Raw genomic sequence first — 25,447 nt, 5'->3', positions numbered from 1 at the left:
GGGTTTGGTTGTTAATAACAAATTTCATAAGAGAGTATATATACTGAGAAGCTACTGTGAATATCCCTAGATCCTTAAATAAATGTCTGCAGGATGATCTTGGGTGGACTCCAGCTATTATTCTGATTACACGCTTCTGTGCAATAAATACTTTATTCCTCAGTGATGAATTACCCCAAAATATGATGCCATATGAAAGCAATGAGTGAAAATATGCATAGTAAGCTAATTTACTAAGATGTTTATCACCAAAATTTGCAATGACCCTTATTGCATAAGTAGCTGAACTCAAACGTTTCAGCAGATCATCAATGTGTTTCTTCCAATTTAATCTCTCATCAATGGACATACCTAAAAATTTGGAATATTCTACCTTAGTTATATGCTTCTGATTAAGGTCTATATTTATTAATGGCGTCATACCATTCACTGTACGGAACTGTATGTACTGTGTCTTATCAAAATTCAGTGAGAGTCTGTTTACAAGGAACCACTTAGTAATTTTCTGAAAGACAGTATTGACAATTTCATCAGTTAATTCTTGTTTCTCAGGTGTGATTACTATACTTGTATCATCAGCAAAGAGAACTAACTTTGCCTCTTCATGAATATAGAATGGCAAGTCATTAATATATAATAAGAACAACAAAGGACCCAAGACTGACCCTTGTGGAACCCCATTCTTGATAGTTCCCCAGTTTGAGGAATGTGCTGATCTTTGCATGTTACGAGAACTACTTATTTCAACTTTCTGCACTCTTCCAGTTAGGTACGAATTAAACCATTTGTGCACTGTCCCACTCATGCCACAATACTTGAGCTTGTCTAGCAGAATTTCATGATTTACACAATCAAAAGCCTTTGAGAGATCACAAAAAATCCCAATGGGAGGTGTTCGGTTATTCAGATCATTCAAAATTTGACTGGTGAAAGCATATATGGCATTTTCTGTTGAAAAACCTTTCTGGAAACCAAACTGACATTTTGTTAGTATTTCATTTTTACAGATATGTGAAGCTACTCTTGAATACATTACTTTCTCAAAAATTTTGGATAAAGCTGTTAGAAGGGAGATTGGACGGTAATTGTTGACATCAGATCTATCCCCCTTTTTATGCAAAGGTATAACAATAGCATATTTCAGTCTATCAGGGAAAATGCCCTGTTCCAGAGAGCTATTACACAGATGGCTGAGAATCTTACTTATCTGTTGAGAACAAGCTTTTAGTATTTTGCTGGAAATGCCATCAATTCCATGTGAGTTTTTGCTTTTAAGCAAGTTTATTATTTTCCTGATTTCAGAGGGAGAAGTGGGTGAGATTTCAATTGTATCAAATTGCATAGGTATGGCCTCTTCCATTAACAGCCTAGCATCTTCTAATGAACACCTGGATCCTACTATATCCACAACATTTAGAAAATGATTATTAAAAATATTTTCAACTTCTGACTTTTTGTTCGTAAAGTTTTCATTCAATTTGATGGTAATACTGTCTTCCTCTGCTCTTGGTTGACCTGTTTCTCTTTTAATAATATTCCAAATTGTTTTAATTTTATTATCAGAGTTGCTGATTTCAGACATGATACACATGCTCCTGGATTTTTTAATAACTTTTCTTAATATAACACAGTAGTTTTTATAATTTTTGATAGTTTCTGGGTCACTACTCTTTCTTGCTGTCAGATACATTTCCCTTTTCCGGTTACAAGATATTTTTATACCCTTAGTAAGCCATGGTTTGTTACAAGGTTTCTTACGAGTATATTTAACTATTTTCTTGGGAAAGCAGTTTTCAAATGCATTTACAAAAATGTCATGAAATAAATTATATTTTAAATTGGCATCAGGTTCACGGTACACCTCATCCCAGTCTAACTGCTGTAGGCTTTCCCTGAAATTTGCAATTGTTAAATCGTTGACTGAACGCACTACTTTGGAGGACTGTTTAGTATTGCTGAATGGAGCTATGTCATATATTGTAACCAGCTGTGCACCATGATCAGAAAGACCATTCTCAACAGGCTGAGCATTTATCTGGTTAAACTTATCTTGGTCTGTAAAGAAGTTATCTATCAGTGAGCTGCTATCCTTTACCACCCGAGTAGGAAAATCAATAACGGGTGTCAAATTGAAAGAACCAAGTAATAGTTCAAGGTCATTTTTCCTATTACCCTCTTTCAGAGAATCTACATTGAAGTCCCCACAAATAATAATTTGCTTCCCCCTGTCTGACACATAGCACAACAAGGAGTCCAAATTTTTCAGAAATAGATGAAAATTTCCTGATGGGGACCTATATACAGTTACAATTATAAATATGTCTTTATTTAATTTAAGCTCACAGGCACATGCTTCTATACGTTTCTCTACACAAAACTTTTTTGTTTCTATACTTTTTGCACAATGATAACTTTTGACATATATGGCAACTCCTCCTTTCTCCATATTTTCTCTCATTACATGTGCAGAGAGCTTATAACCACTTACATTTACCTTATCCATATCAGTAACAATGTGATGCTCAGACAGGCATAGTATATCTATTTCATTCTCAGCTTCTAAATCTTCTAAACAAACCAGAAGCTCATCTACTTTATTCTTTAAACTCCCAATATTTTGATGAAATATACTTACATTATTTTTAATTATACTTTTATGAGAACCTTTCCTTATTCTAACATTTGCAGTACTCTCCTGTCTGAGTTTCTCATTGTGCTTAGGCCTAGTTCCTATACCAGTGGTCACATGGTGTTCAGAGAGGCAGATTATGTCAACTGGGTTGGGTGACTTTAATTCATCAATGGAATTACCTAGGACTGAGATACAACTTGGTGGAGATAAAATTTCTGGTGATTGGTGAAAATTTATAATTGATAGCTGTGATTGGTGATCCAATGCGCTAGAATTGTGCTGTTTAATTTCTTTCCTAAACTGAAGATTTGTTTCAATCCTGACCTCTCGTAGAACTTGACATCTTTCTGTCTTACCTATCCTAAAAAAGGTGCTGCTCCAACACCTGTAACCACTGGTATTTTACCATTCATGGCAGTGCCTCCCCCCCTTAAATTTCCTGCTATTACCCCAGCCAGTTTCCCCTTCCCTTTCCTGTTGAGATGTAGGCCGTGCCTGGTATAGTCCCACCTACTGAGTGAATCAACAGGAACCACACCAATATGAGCCCCCGCACCCGATCCAAGCAGCCGTTCCAACTCCAAATTAACTCTCCCAACAGAAGAGTTCAAATGAGGCCGGTCATGGCGTCTCAGGACAGATACAAATTCAACATTGGTGTGTCTCGATGCTGACGCAATCTTTACCAGGTCACACTCTATACTGTACCTAGGATTTCTGTCGATGCTGTTCCCTGGCCCTCCCACAATAACCACGGTGTCTTCCCTGGTAAATCCTTTACAGAGTGAACCTAAATCCTCTGTCACCTGATCCAGACTAGCACTTGGTTTGAAAAAATTTGTGACCTGGTATTCTGGTCCTAATTCCTCCTGCAGAAGTTGGCCTACACCTCTGGCATGAGAACTGCCTAACAACAAAACTTTCTTCCTTTTCGATGACTTTCCTACATTCTTTTTCAATTTCCTATTGAAAGTTTGTTGTGTCCTGTCTACACCTACCTCTGCTTGAGGCTCATCAGTTTCTAACTGAAGCAACAGGTCAAACTTATTTTTAACATTCACCACAAAACTGTCAGGCTTAGTTCTAGGCCTGTTCCTTCTGCTACCTGTTGCCACTTCCCACCTCTCTTTGCCCTTCTCCCTCCTTAACCTGTCCAGATCTTCCCTAGCCTGATCTAGCTCAGCCTGAAGGGCAGCAATTTTCCCCTCCTGTTCCACTATCTTCCTATCTCTGCTGCAAATCCTGCATAACCACTGATGAGCCTGATCCACTTTCCCAACACCCACGCCACTGCAGTCCCCCCAGTGAAAAAAAACTACTGCATCCATCACACCAAACCCCGGAACTAACAATTCTACGGCAAGTCAGGCACTTCTCACTCATGGCAAAAATAATACTTTAGCTAGAATAAATCAATTAAATTACCGAAAATCAAAAAGACGTTACAAGAATTAAGCCTATTCACAAATGTATATAAGCAAGTTTCTGATTTAAAATTCCGCTGTTTTTCTGAGATCTGTATTAAAACAACGAAGGTATACGCTATTTATTATATATTTCACTCGATGGAATGAAAAAAGGACAATTAAACGAGATACTTTAACTTTGATTCTCCAAAAACGTTACGAGAATTAGGCCTATAAACAAATGTATATAGGCAAGTTTCTGATATAAAGTTACGCTGTTTTTCTGAAATCTGTATTAAAACAATGAAGTTATACGCTATTTACGGTAGTTTACTTATTTGTTTCCGAGAAACTAGTTAAATTACCGTGAAACAAGAAACAAACACGTTTACAAAATTTAAGCCTAAGCGTGACTTCGCGAAGTTACGATATTTTCGTGTTTTCTGAAAAAATACGCAAAGAAAAGTCAAACCTTTAACGGCAAGACTAAACGATACACTAATGCACGTATTTAATTTGTTGTCGGCGTTAAACTAAATTATATTCCTGTCTAAATCACTTAACTTTCTGGAAATGGTTTCTGGCGTCACTTACTCGGCGGCCATGCACAAGATGCTGTGACTCCTGCAATGGCGGAGCGTGCGAACACACTCGTTCGAGATGATCGACGGATCACCATCAAACAACTCAGTGCTCAACTTGACATCTCTGTTGGTAGTGCTGTCACAATTGTTCACCAGTTGGGATATTCAAAGGTTTGTTCCCGCTGGGTCCCTCGTTGTCTAACCGAACACCATAAAGAGCAAAGGAGAACCATCTGTGCGGAATTGCTTGCTCGTCATGTGGCTGAGGGTGACAATTTCTTGTCAAAGATTGTTACAGGCGATGAAACATGGGTTCATCACTTCGAACCTGAAACAAGACGGCAATCAATGGAGTGGTGCCACACCCACTCCCCTACCAAGAAAAAGTTTAAAGCCATACCCTTAGCCGGTAAAGTCATGGTTACAGTCTTCTGGGACGCTGAAGGGGTTATTCTGTTCGATGTCCTTCCCCATGGTCAAACGATCAACTCTGAAGTGTATTGTGCTACTCTTCAGAAATTGAAGAAACGACTTCAGCGTGTTCGTAGGCACAAAAATCTGAACGAACTTCTCCTTCTTCATGACAACGCAAGACCTCACACAAGTCTTCGCACCCGAGAGGAGCTCACAAAACTTCAGTGGACCGTTCTTCCTCATGCACCCTACAGCCCCGATCTCGCACCGTCGGATTTCCATATGTTTGGCCCAATGAAGGACGCAATCCGTGGGAGGCACTACGCGGATGATGAAGAAGTTATTGATGCAGTACGACGTTGCTCCGACATCTACCAGTGGAATGGTACCGTGCAGGCATACAGGCCCTCATTTCAAGGTGGCGTAAGGCCGTAGCATTGAATGGAGATTACGTTGAAAAATAGTGTTGTGTAGCTAAAAGATTGGGGAATAACCTGGTGTATTTTAATGCTGAATAAAACAACCCCTGTTTCAGAAAAAAAATGTGTTGCATTACTTATTGAACTGCCCTCGTACTACTTCACAATTCTTTTTTCGTTCTGTAAACTGTGTATCGACTCGTTCCATGGAGAAGTATCACTGGCTTGCATGATCCCACGGAAACGAAAGAAATAAAAATGAAATATATAGGAAACATGATATCAACTTGAGCACCAGTATACTGGTAGCTCAATCCAATGTGACAACCTATTTCATAGCGTGCGCCAACGGCTTTTCCGTAGTGGTAACACCGGTTCCCGTGAGGTAACCGAAGTTAATCGATAGGCTACCACGTGGATGGGTCACCGCCCGGGTCTGCCGAGTGCTGCTGACACTAGGGGTGCACATAGGCCTTGTGAGGCCAATTGTGGAGCTACTTGATGGAGAAGCAGCAGCATCGGTCACGAAAACTGACAATGGCTGGGAGAACGGTTTACTGACCACATACCCCTTCGTATCAGCATCTGGTGACACCTAGAGGTGAGGATGTTACGGCGGCCGGTCGGTATCCTTGAGCCTTCAAGGCCTGTTTGAACGGTATTTGTTTGTTTGTTTGTTTTATTTAACAGCGTGTTGGTCTACTGCAGCGACTCGGCCTTGGCACGGATTCAATAAGGCCTCGGTACTATTCGATGGGATGAAGCTCCCAGTATCTATGCACAGGCCGCACAAATCTCTTAAATTACAAACAAATGTTTTGTGTGCGAGGAGGTTGTGTCCATGAGTGTCTCAGATGTGTTCCATCTTGTTCAGATCAGGCGAATTTGGTGGCCAAGACGGCAGTTCACAATCACGCTCCTAAAAACTATGTGGCACGATTCTGTTTTCGTGAGGCGCACAGTGATCCTGATGGAAGACGCCATCCCTATCAAGTGCTCCACAATAATGTTCACGTAGTCTACAGCTCTCATGATGCATTTGGCGACTACCACAGGTCCCATGTGAGCCCAGCATAACAGTGCTCTCACTGGCTTGCGTCCCTAGGGCTGAGCATGTTTCTAGAAGCCTTTTACGTCTCTTATCAGTTCACGACCAGCACTGTATTCGATACGATCTTGCAGTGTCTGTGTTATTCTGAGTTACGATGCAAAGTTCTTTACATTAAATGTATTCGCAGTTACGAATATGGAGAACCATCAACTGTAGAATGGAATCACGACAGTGAAAATTTGTGCCAGACCTCTACGTTCTGTGATGAGGCGTGGGCGTCTAAAGGCCTACTCCCGGTTTCACTGCCTTTCAGTCAAGTCCCCGGTAGCTGAGTGGTCAGCGCGACAGACTGTCAATCCTAAGGGCCCGGGTTGGATTCCCGGCTGGGTCGGAGATTTTCTCCGCTCAGGGACCGGGTGCTGTGTTGTCCTAATCATCATCATTTCATCCCCATCGGCGTGCAAGTCGCCGAAGTGGCGTCACGTCGAAAGACTTGCACCAGGCGAGCGGTCTACCCGACGGAAGGCCCTCGTCACACGACATTATAATTGGACAAAGAATGTAGTGCTTGTTTGTCACAATATTTATTAGACCTAAAGCCGCTGCGCTCGCATAGTGAAGTGGCCCGCCATATACAGTGGGTGCTCAAGCTACAGTGGCACCACAACATCCTGAAGAACATCCCAGCAGGTGGTTGTAAACGTTCATTGAAGAGATATGGCGCGTTCTAGCATCCCCAGCTTATAGAATGACATGATATAACATGAAGCAGGAGTCGATAGGCAAATTCAACAAATATGGTTCAAATGGCTCTGAGCACTACGGGACTTAACATCTATGGTCATCAGTCCCCTAGAACTTCGAACTACTTAAACCTAGCTAACCTAAGGACATCACACAACACCCAGTCATCACGAGGCGGAGAAACAAATTCAACATTCTAAACAGAATTTAAAAGAGCTTTGGAGGACTTAGGATCAAATAAATCAGATGTTGTAGACAACATTCCACCGGAATTTCTAAAATCGTTGGGGGAAGTGACAACAAAACGATTATTCACATTGGTGTGTAGAATGTTTGAGGCGGGTGATATACCATGAGACTTACGGAAAAACGTTATTCACACAATTGTGAAGACTGAAAGAGCCGAGAAGTGTGAGCATTATCATACAACCAGCTTAACAGCGCATGAATCCAAGTTACTCACAAGAATAATATACATAAGAATGGAAAAGAAAATTATGGATGATCATCTTGGCTTTTGTGGAAATGAAGACACCAGAGAGGCAGTTCTGACGTTGTGGTTGACAATGGAAGCAAGACTGAAGGAAAGTTAAACTACGGTCGTAGGATTTGTCGGAGTATTTCATCTAGTAACAGCGAATACTATGTAAAAGAGTAACAAGCGGAGGAGATATACTGAGGAAAGACGGGAAGATCCAAGAAGATTTCAGTTAGATCGCATCATCGTAAGTCAGTAATTCCGAAATCAGATACTGGATTGTAAGGCGTACCCAGGAGTAGTCATAGATACGGATCACAATTTAGGTGATGAAGAGTACGCTGAAGTTTAAGTGGGTAGTCATTAAGAATCAGTGGCCAAAGGAGTGGAATACGGAAATACTAAGGAATGAAGAGATACGCTTAAAGTTCTCTAAGGCTATAGATATTGCGATAATGAATAGCTCTGTGGGCAGTTCAGTTGAAGAGGAATGGACAACTCTAAAATGGACAATGACAAAAGTCGGAAAGTAAAACTTTAGGTAGAAAGAAGGTAGAACCATGGGTAACATGGTTGATCGAGGAAGGAAGGAAGCACAAAAATGTTCAGGGAAATTCAAGAATACAAAAATACAAGTCTCTGAGGCGAAGCAAATCGGTAGTGCAGGGAAGGTAAGATATCGAAAAAGAAATCATTGTCGGAAGCACTGGCTCAGCATATGGAAATGTCAAAACAACCTTCGATGAAATTGAAAGCAAAGGATGATAACATTAAGAGAGCAATAGGAATTCCACAGTTAAATGAACAGGAGATAGCTGATAGTTGGGAAGAGCACATTGCAGGACTTTATGAGGGGGAAGGCTTGTTTCATGAAATGATAGAGCAAGAACAGGAGTCGATGTAGAAGAACGACGGTATCCAGTATTAGAATCATAATTTCAATGAGCTTTGGAAGACTTAAATTCAAATAAGGCAGCAAGGATAGATAACATCCCATCACAATTTCTAAAAGCGCTGGGAGAAGCGGCAACAAAACGATTATTCACGTTGGTGTGTAGAGTCTGGAAATATACCATATGACTTTCGGAATAACATCCACATAGTTCTGAAGATTGCAAGAGCCTACAGGTACGAGACTTACCGCACAACCAGCTTAACAGCTCATGCATCCAAGTTCCTGAAAAGAATTTACGGAAAAGTACACTGAGGATGTGTTATATGACGTTTACTTTGGATTTAGGGCAGATAAGGACACCAGAAAGTTAGTTCTGACGTTGAGGTTGGTAATGGAAGCAAGACTAAAGAAAAAATCAAGAGTCGTTCGAAGGATTTGTCGACCTGGAAAAAGCGTCCGTCAATGTAAAATGGTGCAAGATGTGCGAAATTGTCAGAAAAATAATGGTAATCTACAGGGAAAGACAGGTGATGTACACTTGTGCAAGAGCCGAAACAGAACTGTAAAAGTGGAAGCCCAAGAAAGAATTGCTCTGGTTAAGATGGGTGTAAGGCAAGGATGTAATCTTTCGCCCCTACTGTTCAATCTGTACCTCGAAGTAGCAATGACGGAAATGAAAGAAAGGTTGAAGAAATTCAAGGTGAAAGAATAGCACTGATAAGATTTGCTGGTGATATTGCTATCTTCAGTGAAAGTGAAAAAGAATTTCTAATCAGTGCAGAATATGGACTGAGAGTAAATCGAACAAAGACAAAAGTAATGAGAATTAACAGAAATGACAACTGTGGAAAACCAAACACCATAACTGGTGATCACGAAACACATGAAATGAAGTACTTCTGCTGCCAGCGAAATAAACCAAGACGGCAACGACATAAAAAGCAGATTAGCACTCGAAAAAAGCGCAAGTGCATTCCTGACCAAGAAAAGTCTAGAATCAAACATAGACCTTGTATGTATGTATATATTGAACCGGGGACCTAGAACAACGGAGAGGCTCCGTTCCCGCTGTAGCCCTCAGTGTTGCACAACCCAACAGCAGGCAACAGGCTGCAGCAGTCCACTCACCCCATCCCCGCCCACACCGAACATAGGGTTATTGTGCGATTCGGTCCCCACTTTTTATATATTAAAATCTGCCAAAATGTTGATAAAAAAGTATTGTTGGCAAATTAATTTTGGATACTCACTAAATATTTATCGAAGGCATTTTGTCTTTACTCTCTGAGAAACTTCTATTTTACCCCTAAAGGGATATTTACTCCCCTAGTTTAGGCCCACGGCGTCAGCACTCCACCACTTGCGACGTGTGGCCGCAATATCGCATAGTAACCGTCAACGAAAACAAACAAAAACAAAAAATTCGACTGGTAGAAGAAAATTCGTGCACTCAGATGTTGTTGACTGTATAGGGAGGGGGAATGTCATGAATAACATACCAAAAATCCTGACCTTGAATCTCTCGAAAACCACGGCATCTAGCGAAACTGTTTCACGCTACAAAACTTAACTACACTTCACACAACATTTAATGGTATACAATTCGGGATTATTTGTAACTGAGGGGTATTAAGAACAAATGTTAAATGAACACTGAAGAACCAAAACATTATGACTACCTGCTTAATCACTTGCTTGTCCGTCTTTGGAACGAAATACTCAACTGATTCTGGGTATCAGAGATCCGACAGTGTGTTGGCAGGTTTCTGGAGGTACGTGGTATTAGATGTCTACGCACAGGTCATATAATTCGCGTAAATAACGGGCCGCTGATTTGCATACGAGATGATGGCGCTCGATAGCGACCCGGTTGAATTCCATAGGATTTGCATAAGACGAATTTGGTCACCGAGAATGAACGTGAATTCACGATAATGTTCCTCAAACCATTGCAGCACTTTTCTGGCTCCGATAGGAGGACAATTATACTGCTGAAAGATGACATTGTCGTCTGTGAAGACATCAACCATGAAGGGACGAAGTTTTTCAGCGCTGTCAGCGTGTTTTCGATTACTACCATAGGTCCCATGCAAGCGCAGGGGAACGTCTCCCACAGCATAATACTGCACCCACCACCTTGCGTCCGTGGCGCGGTAAATATTTCGAGTCGCCGTTCATCTCGATGGCACCATTTCTGCAGACGACCATTTACCTAATGTAGCAAAAATGTGATTCAGCCGAAGAACCGACACGTTTCCATTGCTCGACGGTCGAATCCCGACGGTCCCGTGCCCACTGCAATGGTAATGGGCGATATCGTTGGGTCAGCCTGTGAACACGTAGCGGTGGCCAGCTGCAGAGCTCCATGTTCAACAAGGTATGATGAACGGTGTGCTCCGAAACACTAGTGCGTGCACCAGCATTGTGCTTTTTAGGCAGAGATGCCACAGATCACCGTCTGTCCTGCTGTACAGAGGATAAAAGCCTCCGAACCCCACTTGCTGTGCCGGCCTGCATGACCGAGCGGTTCTAGGCGCTACAGTCCGGAACCGCGCGACCGCTACGGTCGCAGGCTCGAATCCTGCCTCGGGCATGGACGTGTGTGATGTCCTTAGGTTAGTTAGGTTAAAGTAGTTCTAAGTTCTAGGGGACTGATGACCTCAGAAGTTAAGTCCCATAGTGCTCAGAACCATTTTGAACCCACTTGCTGTGAAGATTAGTCACTTGCTGTGAAGATTAGTGGGCGTCCAACCATTTTGCGCCCAGTGGTAGTTTCGCTGTCCTTCTACATCTTTCCGTAGACGCTCAGATCGTAGGACACGAACATTCGACCAGTTTCGTCATTTTTGAGATACTCGTACACAGGCTGCGCGTAATAACAGTCTGCCCTTTGTCAAATTCGTTCATCTCCTCATTTGCAGCCCATATCTTCGCTAGGGTTATCCCCGTTTGTGTCTGCTCCGCTTACACACTCTAGTTACGCATCACGTGCCCGCAACGCCATCAGGCGGCAAGTAACGTTACGGTGGGCAGTGGACATACTTGACTGTTCAGTGTATGTACCACACATAAGTAGATTAGAAACGTATTAAGAGGTATTCCACGCAGTGTTGACGCATTTTGTGGAAAATAAATACCCGCTTGCAAGTCCGCACACTGCGTCGTGAGTACTTCATAAGGCGAATTGTACCGGCGCGGTGTGGCCGCGCGGTAAGTGGCGCAATGTCATGGATTGCGCGACTCCACCCGCCGGAGGTTCGAGTCCTCCCTCTGGCGTGGATGTCTATGTTGTCCTTAGCATAAGTAAGTTTAAGTAGTGTGTATGTCTAGGGACCGATGACATCAGCAGTTTGGTCTCTTAGGAATTCACACACATTTGAAAACAAGGTGAATTGCGGATGGGTAGGTATAACTTTGTGAAACACCCTGTAGTTGCTCTATGTGATGTAGTGCGGTAGAGAGAGCTAGGAATTGCCTTTTCGCATTTCATTTTGTAGAACTATGAAGGAGGGAAGTGTATGACAACAATCCAGCAACCTACGCTTCTAACCTCCACCGTAGCGTTTCCATCATGTTACCCTCAGAACACAATTAATCCCTTAATACGGTTCTACTGAACTTAGATCTGATACAAATATTTGTTCTTGGCCTGTGTTATTTAACAATATACATTAATGTACAGTCAACAATATACATTAATTCTGTACATCTGAAATATGGTTTTAATAATTTACGATTCCTCTACCACTATTTGTCTTGAAGCAAAAATGGGTATGATTTGATTTTTAGGAAATTTAATGTAGTTTAATTTTATACTACTGTCTCGCTCCCGCCCCCCCCCCCCCCCCCCACACACACACACTCACCTCGTGATCCAACACTATACTGGCCAGCATTTTTATGACGTTACTTAATTGCTTGTTCCATAGATCATTTGAACGATTCCTTCATCGGAACGATATGGGTGAGTTTACAGGATGTGTGATAACATTAGCGAACACGTTATTATTTTCAGTTCTATTCCTGCAACTACAATTACACTTTCTTTGCTGTGTATCAGTTTTTAGGTAGTAATTCGTCGATGGAATAGAAGGATTTGCCCAAGAGTAATAATTTTAAATCTGACTAAAAATCTGTTCCGCTGTCAGACATTTTATGTTATTCGGCTAATGATCGAGAACTCGTTTTGCTTAATATTGCTCTTTTTCTGAGCCACTGACAGCTTTAGCAATGGGTAATAAACGTCATTTTTCCGTCTAATGCTGTAGGTATTAACATCAACGTTGTTGTGAAATTGTGATGAATTATTTCTGACGAATTTCACTAGCGAAATACGTGCTGTGAAGAACAATTAAATGTCTAGTTCCGTGAAGAGGTACCTACACGACATCCATGGGTGGACACCAAATATTATTCTCACGGCTCCTTTCTAAGTGATGCATTACCCAGAAAATTATTGTGTAAGACATTATTGAGTGCGGCCGGCCGGAGTGGCCGTGCGGTTCTAGGCGCTGCAGTCTGGAGCCGAGCGACCGCTACGGTCGCAGGTTCGTGTCCTGCCTCGGGCATGGATGTATGTGATGTCCTTAGGTTAGTTAGGTTTAATTAGTTCTAAGTTCTAGACGACTGATGACCTCAGGAGTTAAGTCTCATAGTGCTCAGAGCCAGCCATTATTGAGTGCAAATATGCAAAATATGTCAAGAAGTCGATATTTTTGTTTCTACCACTAGCGATTATGACCTTAAAAGTTTCAGAAGCTCAGTAATGTGCTTCTTCCAGTTCAAAGTTTCATGAGTATAGACACTCTAAATTTTTTAGTATTCTACCCTGTTTACTGACTCCTGTTCATGTGCTACATGAATTTTTGTTTTTACTATTTGTTGTACAGATCTGAATGTGATGTTTTTGTTTCAAAATTATGGTAGAGTCTATTTTGTGAGAAACACTTAATAATTCGTAATTCTCTGGAAATTATTACTAACCAACTTTTCTGTGGAGCTTTATTATAAAATTAGTATCGTCTGCAAAAAATACGCATTTTCTTTGAATCTTAAGTGAAAGGTCAGTCACATATCCAAGGGATGTGAGTGGACACAAAATTGAAGCTTGTGAGACTCTTTTTTCCCACTAGTCACTAAATTTTCTACCTTTCCGACAATGTCTGATTTATTCTCCACAACCTTTTTCATTCTGTTCCTTATGTATAATTCAAACCAGCTGTGCGTAAAACCATTAATTCCGTAAAACTTGAGTTTTGTCGGACAGTAACGTGATCTACACAGTCAACCGCCTTGTAAGATCGCAAAAATACCAGCTGGAGATATACGACTATCTAATGCTACAATTTGATGAGTGAATGTATAAATAGCATTCTCAGTCGAGTAACCCTTCTGGAATTCAAACAGTGATATGCAAAGTAAATCGTTCCCACTTAAGTACGTGATTACTATTGAGTACATTACTTTTATGTTATTCCTTACCCTCCCCCAGCCAATGTACAAAAATTTGTGACTGCACGAATTTGGTCCCTTAGTTGTCCTTCCTTGGCTGGACTATTGCGGACTGATTAAGGCTGCTGATGCGCAGCACTTGGCGTCTCGTGTGAGACTGACTGCTTTTATATCGACCAGCAGAGCGGCGCGCCTGAAGATGCGGCTGGCGGTCTTTGCGTGCCGAACAAACGATCCCTTTGCACGCGACTCGCCGAAATAGCCGGACCAAGGTCGCCCTCTGAAGGCGATGCTATAAGGCGCGATACACCGACCCACGATGGTGGCGCTCCGATCCTCAGCAGGTAATCTGCCACCCAGGACCGTGCAGAGGTCGTATTACGTCCTTAGGAGACACGCCAAAGCTGCACCTCCGCCCTACTTACAACGGGGTTTAAGTGAATTGAAACCCATACCTGAAGTCGTGACTGGTAGATACTACGTGTTTTGATCGTGCAGCCACTATGAATCGAGACACATAGACATTAGCTACCAGTGGGCTTTGATTTATATCAATGGGGTAATTTGAAAAGTTTCAAGCCTGGGCCTCCTGCTTACTACGCAGATGCACTGACCCTTATGCCATTTAGACACAATGGTCACCGAAAAAGCATGGAGTATCCTTAGCATCCTATCCATCAGACCCAAATTTACAGTGGCTGCAGGATCAATATGGTATCTGTTCTTTCGGACATCTTCGAAACTAAAGACACTACATATACAGGGTGGTCCATTGATAGCGACCGGGCCAAATATCTCACGAAATAAGAAGCATCAAACGAAAAAACTGCAAAAAACGAAAGTCGTCTAGCTTGAAGGGGAAACCAGATGGCACTATGGTTGGCCCACTAGATGGCGCCGCCATAGGTCAAGCGGGTATCAACTGCGTTTTTTTTAAATAGGAACCCCCATTTTTATTACATATTCGTGTAGTACGTAAAGAAATATGAATGTTTTAGTTGGACCACTTTTTTCGCTTTGTGGTAGATGGCGCTGTAATAGTCACAAACGTATAAGTTCGCGGCATCACGTGACATTCCGCCAGTGCGGACGGTATTTGCTTCGTGATACATTACCCGTGTTAAAATGGACCGTTTACCAATTGCGGAAAAGGTCGATATCGTGTTGATGTATGGCTATTCTGATCAAAGTGCCCAACGGCCGTGTGCTATGTATGCTGCTCGGTATCCTGGACGACATCATCCAAGTGTCCGGACCGTTCGCCGGATAGTTACGTTATATAAGGAAACAGGAAGTGTTCAGCCACATGTGAAACGTCAACCACGACCTGCAACAAATGATGATGCCCAAGTAGGCGTTATAGCTGCTGTTGCGGCTAATCCGCACATCAGTAGCAGACAAATTGCGCGAGAATCGGGAATCTCAAAACATCGGTGTTGACAATGCTACATCAACATTGATTGCACCCATACCATATTTCTATGCACCAGGAATTGCATGGCGACGGCTTTGAACGTCGTGTACAGTTCTGCCACTGGGCACAACAGAAATTACGGGACGATAACAGATTTTCTGCACACGTTCTATTTAGCGACGAAGGGTCATTCACCAACAGCGGTAACGTAAACCGGCATAATATGCACTATTGGGCAACGGAAAATCCACGATGGCTGCGACAAGTGGAACATCAGCTACCTTGGCGGGTTAATGTATGGTGCGGCATTATGGAAGGAAGGATAATTGGCCCCCATTTTATCGATGGCAATCTAAATGGTACAATGTATGCTGATTTCCTACGTAATGTTCTACCGATGTTACTACAACATGTTTCACTGCATTACAGAATGGCGATGTACTTCCAACATGATGGATGTCCGGCACATAGCTTGCGTGCGCTTGAAGCGGTAATGAATAGCACATTTCATGACAGGTCGATTGGTCATACCATGGCCTGCACGTTCACCGGATCTGATGTCCCCGGATTTCTTTCTGTGGGGAAAGTTGAAGGATATTTGCTATCGTGATCCACCGACAACGCCTGACAACATTCGTTAGCTCATTGTCAATGCATGTGCGAACATTACGGAAGGTAAACTACTCGCTGTTGAGAGGAATGTCATTACACGTATTGCCAAATGCACTGAGGTTGACGGACATCATTTTGAGCATTTATTGCATTAATGTGGTATTTACAGGTACTCACGCTGTAACAGCATGCATTCTCAGAAATGATAAGTTCACAAAGGTACATGTATCAACTGGAACAATCGAAATAAAATGTTCAAACGTACCCACGTTCTGTATTTCAATTTAAAAAACCTACCTGTTACCAACGGTTCGTCTAAAATTGTGAGCCATATGTTCGTGACTATTACAGCGCCATCTATCACAAAGCGAACAAAGTGGTCCAACTGAAACATTCATATTTCTTTACGTACTAGACGAATATGTAATAAAAAATGGGGGTTCCTATTTAAAAAAAAACGCAGCTGATATCCGTTTGACCTATGGCAGCGCCATCTAGCAGGCCAACCATAGCGCCATCTGGTTTCCCCCTTCAAGCTAGAAAAGTTTCATCCTTTGTAGTTTTTTCGTTTGACGCTTATTTCGTGAGATATTTGGCCCGGTCACGATCAATGGACCACCTTGTATATTACGACGATTAAGGCCAATGAGCCCTTCACTGCAGATGCACACGAAGTTCGAACTCTTACGGCAGTTAGCGAGATGCCGTGAGTAATGAGTCCAATGAGCAGAGGCACTAAATCAATGGAGTGTGGTTTAAGCTGACAATTTTGACGGACAGGAGGCATGCTAGGGTAGTCTGTGTGGTTGTGGTGAGCACTGTGTCCGAGTGGTATGACGGTCAACGCATCTACCTAGTAAGCAGAAAGCCCAGGTTCGAATCCCTGTCCCGTCCAAACTTTCAACTTGCCCCATTGATATAAATCAATGCCCATTGGCAGCCAATGTCTTAAATTCCTTTGTATTGGTAGCTACTTCTACAGAACGTCTTGGTTAGTGGGACGGAGATAAACACTTGAGAATCTAAAATTCCGAACCCGAAGTGCTTTATTCCCCTATTGTGTCACCTATAACAAGGCTCAAAAATAGAATAAAGTACTACACTAGCTTTTTCAGCAAGAGTGGGCCTCAATCGTCGTATGAGAGACAATCGGACTGAATAGGTAACACGCGTAATCTGTCGGTTGGATCGCATCCACTTATCGACTCAAAACAAGTCACGAAAGTTCAAAACCACCATCAAATTATCATAAGAACATGGAAACTGTAGTATGCACTGTTAATAGCACTTCAGTTTCAACTGGACACACACAATACGAAGTTGGTTTGATTAATGTGGTAAAAAGGCAAGAAAAAATATTTGTTTCACAAACAACTTACCTTACTTGATGACATAGCGAATCTCCATCTTTTTCATACAATCAGAAAAAACAGGTTCTTTCAAAGTCTGCGAAACACTCATTAACTGCAACTATCTCTTCCTCCGTTTTCAGTTGCTAAGAGCTGATGGTAGTGTTTGAGTGCTGCGCAGATCCCACGAAACCATGAATCGAAGTTGTCGACTATGCACGGTGCAACCTGGTGGTGGCTCCATAATGGTGTGAACTGTGTTTACGTGGGTCCTCTGATCCATCTGAACCGATTAGTGATTGGGAATGGTTACGTTCGGTTCCTTCATTTGCAGCCATTCATTAAAGTCATCTTCCCAAACAATACCGGAATGTTTACGGATAACAATGCGCCACGTCAGAAAATTCTGGACAATTTGCCATGTGATTTTACTACCCAGATCGCCCGACATGAATCCTATCGAACATTCATGTGACATTAATGAGACCCCACTTGTTTCACAAAATCCAGCACCGACACTTTCTCAATTAAGGGCTGCTAAAGACACCGCACGGCTCAATATTCCTGCAGGGGACTTACAACGACTTGTCGTGTTGCCGCACTACGCCGGCAAAAGGACGTCCAAGAAGATATTAGGTGGCATCTCAAGACTTTTGTCACCTCGTTGTATTTCTCCTGTGGTGTGCTGTTATTACATAGCCCGTGGGAGAAAATTTAGTACCCACGTTTACATCTACGTAACTAGCAGAGGTTTCTTCCAACCACCGTCATACAATTTCTCTGCCGCTCTACTTTCGGACAGCGTGTGAAACAACTGAACGCTTAATTTTTTTTTTTTTTTTTGCACGAACCTTCGTGCCCCTCATTGTATTACCATGATCATTTCTCCCTATGTAGGTTGGTGACAGTAAAATTATTTCACATTCAAAGCATGAAGTTGGTGATTGATCATTAAAAAATATCGTTGCAAAGAAAAACGCCTTTATTTTCACGATTGGCACCTCCACTCCCTTATCATATCAGTGACAGTCGCTACCCTCTTTCGCGATAATATGAAACGAGCATATGTTCTTTGGACTTTTTCCATGTCCTCCGTCAGCCCCAGCTGGTGAGGATCTCAAACCGCACAAGTATAACATAGGCAGTCTCTTTAGTAGATCTGTTGCGTCTTCTAAATCCAGCAGTCTTTGCTTTATCTTCCCCGACAATATTATCTATGTGATGCTTCCAGTTTAAGTTGTCCATAGTTGCAGTTCTTAGGTGTTTCAGTCTGGAACCGCGCTGCTAGTTGAACAGAGAGCCTTATGTGATTTATGGCATAACCGAAATTTAATGAATTTCTTTTCGTTCTCATATGGATGACCTCACAGTTTTCCTTATTCAAAGACAATTACCACTTTTCGCACCGCAAAGATATTGCGACTGGTTTTGATCTTCTGATGTCTTTAACAAACGGTAAGTGGCAGCGTCATCTGCGTACAATCTAAAATGGTTGCTCACATTGCTTCCTAAATCGTTTATATAGGTTAGGAAAGGCAGAGAACCTAGAACGCTACCTTGGGGATAGCTGAATAGCACTTCTGTTATATTGTATGGTCGATTTCTGGGTACTCTCACCTCTCTGACAGGAAATGACGAATTCAGTCACACAACTGAAGCGATACCTCACAGGCCTGCAATTTCATTAGAATGGTTCAAATGGCTCTAAGCACTGTGGGACCCAACATCTGAGGTTACCAGTCCCCTAGACTTAGAACTACTTAAAGCATGCCCGAGACAGGATTCGAACCTGCAACCGTAGCAGCAGCGCGGTTCCAGACTGAAGCACCTAGAACCGCTCGGCCACAGCGGCCGACTCAGTTTCATTAGAAGTCCCTAGTTAGGAACTGTATCAAAAGTCTTCTGGAACTCTAAAAATATGGAATCAGTTTGATATCCCCTGTCGATAGCACTCATTACTTCGTGAGAATAAACAGTTGGTTATGCTTCACAAGAACAATATCTTCTGAGCCCATTCTGTGTGTTAATAAACCGTTTTCGTCTAGGTGATTCATAACAGTGTATGTTCCGTATTCCTACTCCAATTCGACGTCGTTAATATGGGTCTGTAATTCATCGGATTACTTCTGCTTCCTTTTTTTGACTCTTGGTGTGGCCTGTGCAACTTTCCAGTCTTTTGGGAACGGGTCTTCGACTAGTGATTGGTAAGTATGGAGCTATAGTATCAGCATAATCCGAAAGGAAGGTTATTGGTATGCTATCTGGACCGGAAAATTTGTATTTATTGAGCACTTTAAGCTGCTTCGTTACACCGGCACTTCTAAGTCAGTCATGTTGTCGATTCGGATTATGAAATACGTATTTACTTCGTCTTCTTCGCTGGAGGAATTTAGGAAAACTGTGTTTCATATCTCTGCTTTAGTGATGCTGTCACCGATTGTACTAGTATTGGTAACGCTCAGCGAATGTATTGATTGTGTACTTTGCATACGACCAGTCTCTCTTTGGATTTTCTGTCAGATTTCGAAAGAGAGTTTCGTTGTGAAAGCTATTAAAAGCTTCTTGCATTGAAGTCTGTGCTAAGTCAAACATCGCCAGTCTTGGAGATTTGGTCTTCTTTTACACTTTTATTGCTTCTGCAACAGTGTTTTGACATGTTGAGTGTACCATTGTTTGCCAGTTCCACCTCTTATTGATTTATTTGGTACAAGTCTCTCAACTGCCGTCGATAGTGTTTCTTTCAATTTAAACGATCTGGTGTATGCTTACATAGTTCGGAAGAAGTGGAGACTGTCCCTTCGCAAGGCGTCAAGCGAATTTCCATCTCCTTTTTTAAATAGATGCATTTTGCGTTTATTTATGGACGTAGTCTTGCTATAGTGATGTTGTAGTCACTAACCCCTGAATCCAACATGATACTCCCTATGTACTCAGGATTATTTCGTGCTAAGTGGCGAAATATTTCTCATAACCATTTACCCTTCGAGTGGGCTCCTGAACTAATTGCTGATCGGTATCATAGTGCCATAGTACTTAAATCACAAGTGACTGTAAATGTTGGGTTTTAAAGTGTGCTCTGATAGTCTAACAGGTAATGTGATTTAGGGGAAAAAAAGAAAACAATAAATCTACGTTTGAGTAATATTTCATTTTGACTGATACTTTTCAAGACAGGAGCTCATGTGGAGTGTAACACGAAAACAGCGTAGCGGAAAAGTTTTATTGCGAAAACCCAGAGCTTGGTGTAACGAGCATAAACATTGGACCGCTGAACAATGGAAAAACGTTGTGTGGAGTGACGAATCACGGTACACAATGTGGCGATCCGATGGCAGGGTGTGGGTATGGCGAACGCCCAGTGAACGTCATCTGGCAGCTGTGTAGTGCCAACAGTACAATTCGGAGGCGTTGATGTTATGGTGTGGTAGTTTTTTCACCGAGGGGGCTTGCACCCCTTGTTGTTTTGCGTGGCACTATCACAACGCAGACCCAGATTGATGTTTTAAGCACCTACTTGCTTCCCACTCTTGAAGAGCAATTCGGGGATGGCGATTGCCTCTTTCAATACGATCGAGCACTTGTTCATAATGCACGGCCTGTGGCGGAGTGATTACTCGACAATAACATCCCTGTAATGGACTGGCCTGCACAGAGTCCTGACCTGAATTCTATAGAACACCTTTGGGATTTTTTAGAACGACGTTTTCGTGCCAGGCCTAACCGACAGACATCGATTCCTCTCCTCAGTGCAGCCCTCCGTGAAGAATGGGCTGTCTTTCCCCAAGAAACCTTCCACTTCCTTAACGTATGCCTGCGAGAGTGGAAGCTGTCATCAAGGCTAAGGGTGGGCCAACACTATATTGAATTCCAGCATTGCCGATGAAGGGCGCCAAGACGGAACCGCGGGACTGCTACGGTCGCAGGTTCGAATCCTGCCTCGGGCATGGGTGTGTGTGATGTCATTAGGTTAGTTAGGTTTAAGTAGTTCTACGTTCTAGGGGACTTATGACCTAAGATGTTGAGTCCCATAGTGCTCAGAGCCATTTGAACCATTTGAAGGGCGCCAAGAACTTATAAGACATTTTCTGCCAGGTGTTTGGATACTTTTTGTGGCGTCGATAGTTCCGATGCCACAACGTAGGTGTACGCTCTCGTAAGTTGTCACTGCGACAGAAGACTAGCTACGTCGACCACAGCGCCCTCTGGCCGACGTTGTGGAGCTCAGGGAGCGCCGTCTTGATTTCCCCCATTTTCATTAAGAGCAGACGGCCTGGAAATATCGCTTCTACTACCGAGTGGGCTAGCTTGCTATTGAAACTTTGTATTAGTTTCGTTCAGTTAGTTTGGACAGCACCGAGTATTTGTTAGTTTTGAGGTTATACAGAACAGTCATCCTAACTTCAAAGGATTAGACATTGACTACGGCTTCACACCTACGTGTGCCAAAGTTATGTATGCATTTGATATTTACTTGTGTTTTTGACTCTATTAAAAGTGTTAAAGTTACATGCAATACAGAAGTGCTTCATCTCTCCTGCTCCTACTCGCTTCCTTCACTCTCGGCCTATATTACAGAAGCAGTTCACAGAAGCAGACCCTCGCGCCGCCTATCCAGGCAGGATACAAATCTTCTGATCTCATAGTGTATATTTAATCCGGACAGCCTGTCTGTCTATTTATACCGAATCCCGCTCCAGCTACTGCCAGGTCTGGGTGCTGATGAGTCCTCTCCATTCGGCTCGGTCCTCCCACCACTTTTCCTCCTCCACTTGCTGCCAGGTCACACCTCTCCTTTCTACAGATATTCTCACTCCCATTTTCCACTGTGTTCTTGGGCGCCCTCTAGGTCTTTTCCCATCCATCTTTAGTTCTTCCATAATTTTGGGGAGTCTCTGCCCATGCATCCTCTTAATATGTCCATACTATCTTAATCTCTTTCTTTCAATTTCTTCTCTCATACTTCCTTGTTTAAGGTCCTTTCTAATCTCTACATTCCTTACTCTGTCTATTCTTGTTTTCCCCTTAACTGCTTTAAGAAATTTCATTTCCCCTGCTTGCAGTCTGCTCCAGTTCCTTTCTGTCATTGTCCATGTTTCTCCACCATAGGTGACAATAGGGATATAATAATTCTTATACAAAAGGAGTTTTGCTCTTTCTGAAACTTCATTATTCCAAATCAGGTGTTTTAGTGTTTGGTAGAAATTGCCTCCCTTCTGTAATCTCCTATTAATTTCGTTAGTTATTCTTCCATCCGTAGATATTTCACTCCCTAAATAAGTGAAACTTTCTACCACTTTGAGGGGTTCTCCATTCAAGGTAATATTTCCGTTGATCCGTTGCTCTCTTCCAAATACCATTACTTCACTCTTATCTTTATTTATTTTTAATCCTAACCTTTTCATTATTTCCTTTCACGCATCAAGCTGTAACTGTACATCTACCTCTTTATCACCCCATATTACCATATCATCTGCAAAAATCATCATTTTGTCTTTTTCTTTCACTATATATTTAACTGCCCTATTCATTCCCTCTATCACAACATTAAAAAGTGCTTTCAAAACACAGACGAGCCTCGGACAGCCTGTATATTGTTCATATTGACGTAACCTGTTAAGACGGGTTGCAGTCTCGCTAGCTGTAGCTTACAAGTTAAGCGAAACATACATTACCGCATATGCTTTAGCTGTCGAATTGCACCTTCCCTAAAAGGGGGTGACCGTTCACAACTGAGTCCCCACCGCTACCGTGCCGTATGTGCAGTTATGGGCCAAATTATTCTGTTATACCTTGCGCACAAGATTAGCAAAGCGTTCCCTCCTGTTGAGTCGTGTTCTGGTTATTGTGCAGGTGTTGCTGGGAGCGGCAGTCTGCGTGCCCCATCCAGAGGCAGAGGAGATGACGCCGTCGCTGGAGCTAACGGTGGCGGCGATGCTGCCAGTGGGGGCGGCTCGTGGGGGCGGCGTTCCGGAAGCAGAACGGGGCCAGGTGCTGGAGCTGCTGGCCGGAGCGCTCGCCTCCCGCCTCTCCGAGGCGCTCCACCGGGGGCGGCACGGCTGCGGCGGCAACTACACGGCGGCCGCGCTGGAGGCGGCCATGAAGGCGCTGCTGCCCCCGGAGGCAGAGGACGCCGGCTGGACGCAGGAGGCGGCGCCGACTGGCTGGCGGCGGCTCGTTACGCACCGCCTGGTGCGACTCAGCCCGCCCCCCGCCGAAGGCAGGCTGCTCTTCGACGACATCGACCTCTCCTACCAGTCCATCATCACCCTCATCGTCGAGATGTTCGCCTCCATGGTGGGCCTCGGTTGGGGCGCCTTCTCCACCTTCGCCAGCGGCTAGACGTGGCCGCTGACGAGGTCTCACTCTCACCCTCACTATCATGTATCTACCATCTCTAAACGACAGTTATTTCCACTACCAGCCAATAAATATATCATCTTACCAGTTTATTGCCAGTATCACCAATTAACGTTCTACTCGGCTGGCCTATGACTCCAGCTGCCTCCACGTCTATCGTGCTTATTTTGTCTGCTGGTCGCCTTCTAAAGGCTGCCTCCCATATAGCTGCTCTCTGTAAGATGTGCCCAAACGAAAAGGAGACTACAGATACACGTGAAGAACAATTTAATTGCAGATGATAATACATACGCGTATCATATCATCATGAAAAGCCCCATCTATCGATCAGAGTACTTGGTGATCCCCTCTACCGATGTAGTAGGTCGTGTCTGAAACACCCATTTGGGTTAAGAACCTCTTCCAGCTGATGCCGACAACGCAAGTGGGCGCTTTTTCAGTGGGTTTCCTTCTTTGCTACTTGGCAGGTACACTGGATTCGTTTGCTTCTCTCGTTATTCCTAATACAATACTCAGATATTGTATCATATAGTTCTGGATCGTTCGTTGCTCTGCAAACTCCAGTCTCGAGGAGGTGCAAAGATACTTTTCATCGCCCTTCTGTCCAACTTTCTTTCTGCCCAAAGGCACAGAGTACAGACGAGCGAAAGAATATTTTACAGGTTTTTTTCTGTCTTTCAACACTTGGTTTCTGAAGCAGATCACATTGAGTAAATTACAGAGTAGATAAATGAAAGGAAGACAATATTTTGCGAACAAACCAAAGATCTTCTCGATATACACAGCTCATGCGGAGAAATACCTGACAAGTGTTTTTCAGTAGCAAAGAATTGTAAAATGGTTGAAATGGCTCTGAGCTCCACGGAACTTAACTTCTGAGCTCATCAGTCCACAAGAACGTAGAACTACTTAAACCTAACTAACCTAAGGACATCACACGCATCCATGCCCGAGGCAGGATTCGAACCTGCGACCGTAGCGGTCGCGAGGTTCCGGACTGTAGCACCTAGAACCGCGCAAAGAATTGGACGACTTACTGATGTACAGTGCAATTCCTTGGCAGTCATGTATGGAACAACACATCTGGTAAAAGGACGCCAAGCCACACGCGTAATCCTCTGGAAGAAATGCTCAGTTACAGCTTTGCGTGAACGTCGTGGTACTACGTTGATACAGGGTTCAACTTCGGCCGTTAATGTTTGTGTGGTCGTGGGCTCGTTGGCGTAAATCAGAGACATCAGGAAAAGCCAGACGAAAAAGTCCATATATCTTAAACCGCAAGATTGTGGCGGCCAGTTCTGGTCACCAAAATTCATGTAAAACCGTTAGTGTTTTACGAGCGACGAGGCAATAAAACCATTCTGCCGAAAACACATATCCTCATGAGCGCTACCATATGTCTACAAGAACACTTCCAATTGAGCTGCAAAGAAGAGGATTACCATGTTACGATGCCTCTATGATAAGTTTCCGAAGAAGACCCTGCTCTCGCTATAAAAAATAGTAACAACTGTTTGTGCTATTATCGAGGAAACCATCATGCTTTCATCCACGGACATCAGCTCTCCATTAATGTAGAATCCGAGGCGAAGTCGTTCACTATTCATGCTTAGTTGGGCATAACGGCACGCTGTCTGTCGG

The 25,447-nt window shown here is 43.0% G+C and overlaps 1 protein-coding gene across 1 annotated transcript in view; it reads left to right on the top strand.

Annotated features, from left to right (window-relative positions):
* LOC126418997 (uncharacterized) overlaps positions 1–24,150 on the top strand; it is a 37,717-nt gene extending 13,567 nt beyond the window's left edge. Inside the window, exon 2 of the mRNA XM_050086042.1 lies at positions 23,300–24,150. Coding sequence (XP_049941999.1) covers positions 23,300–23,788 — 489 coding nt within the window. The 3' untranslated portion in view covers positions 23,789–24,150. The remainder of the gene's footprint in view (positions 1–23,299) is intronic.
* The last annotated feature ends 1,297 nt before the right edge of the window (positions 24,151–25,447 follow it).

This window comes from Schistocerca serialis, chromosome 9, assembly GCF_023864345.2.
Source record: "Schistocerca serialis cubense isolate TAMUIC-IGC-003099 chromosome 9, iqSchSeri2.2, whole genome shotgun sequence".
Lineage (NCBI taxonomy): Eukaryota > Metazoa > Arthropoda > Insecta > Orthoptera > Acrididae > Schistocerca > Schistocerca serialis.
This window is presented reverse-complemented; position numbering and strand designations above follow the sequence as displayed.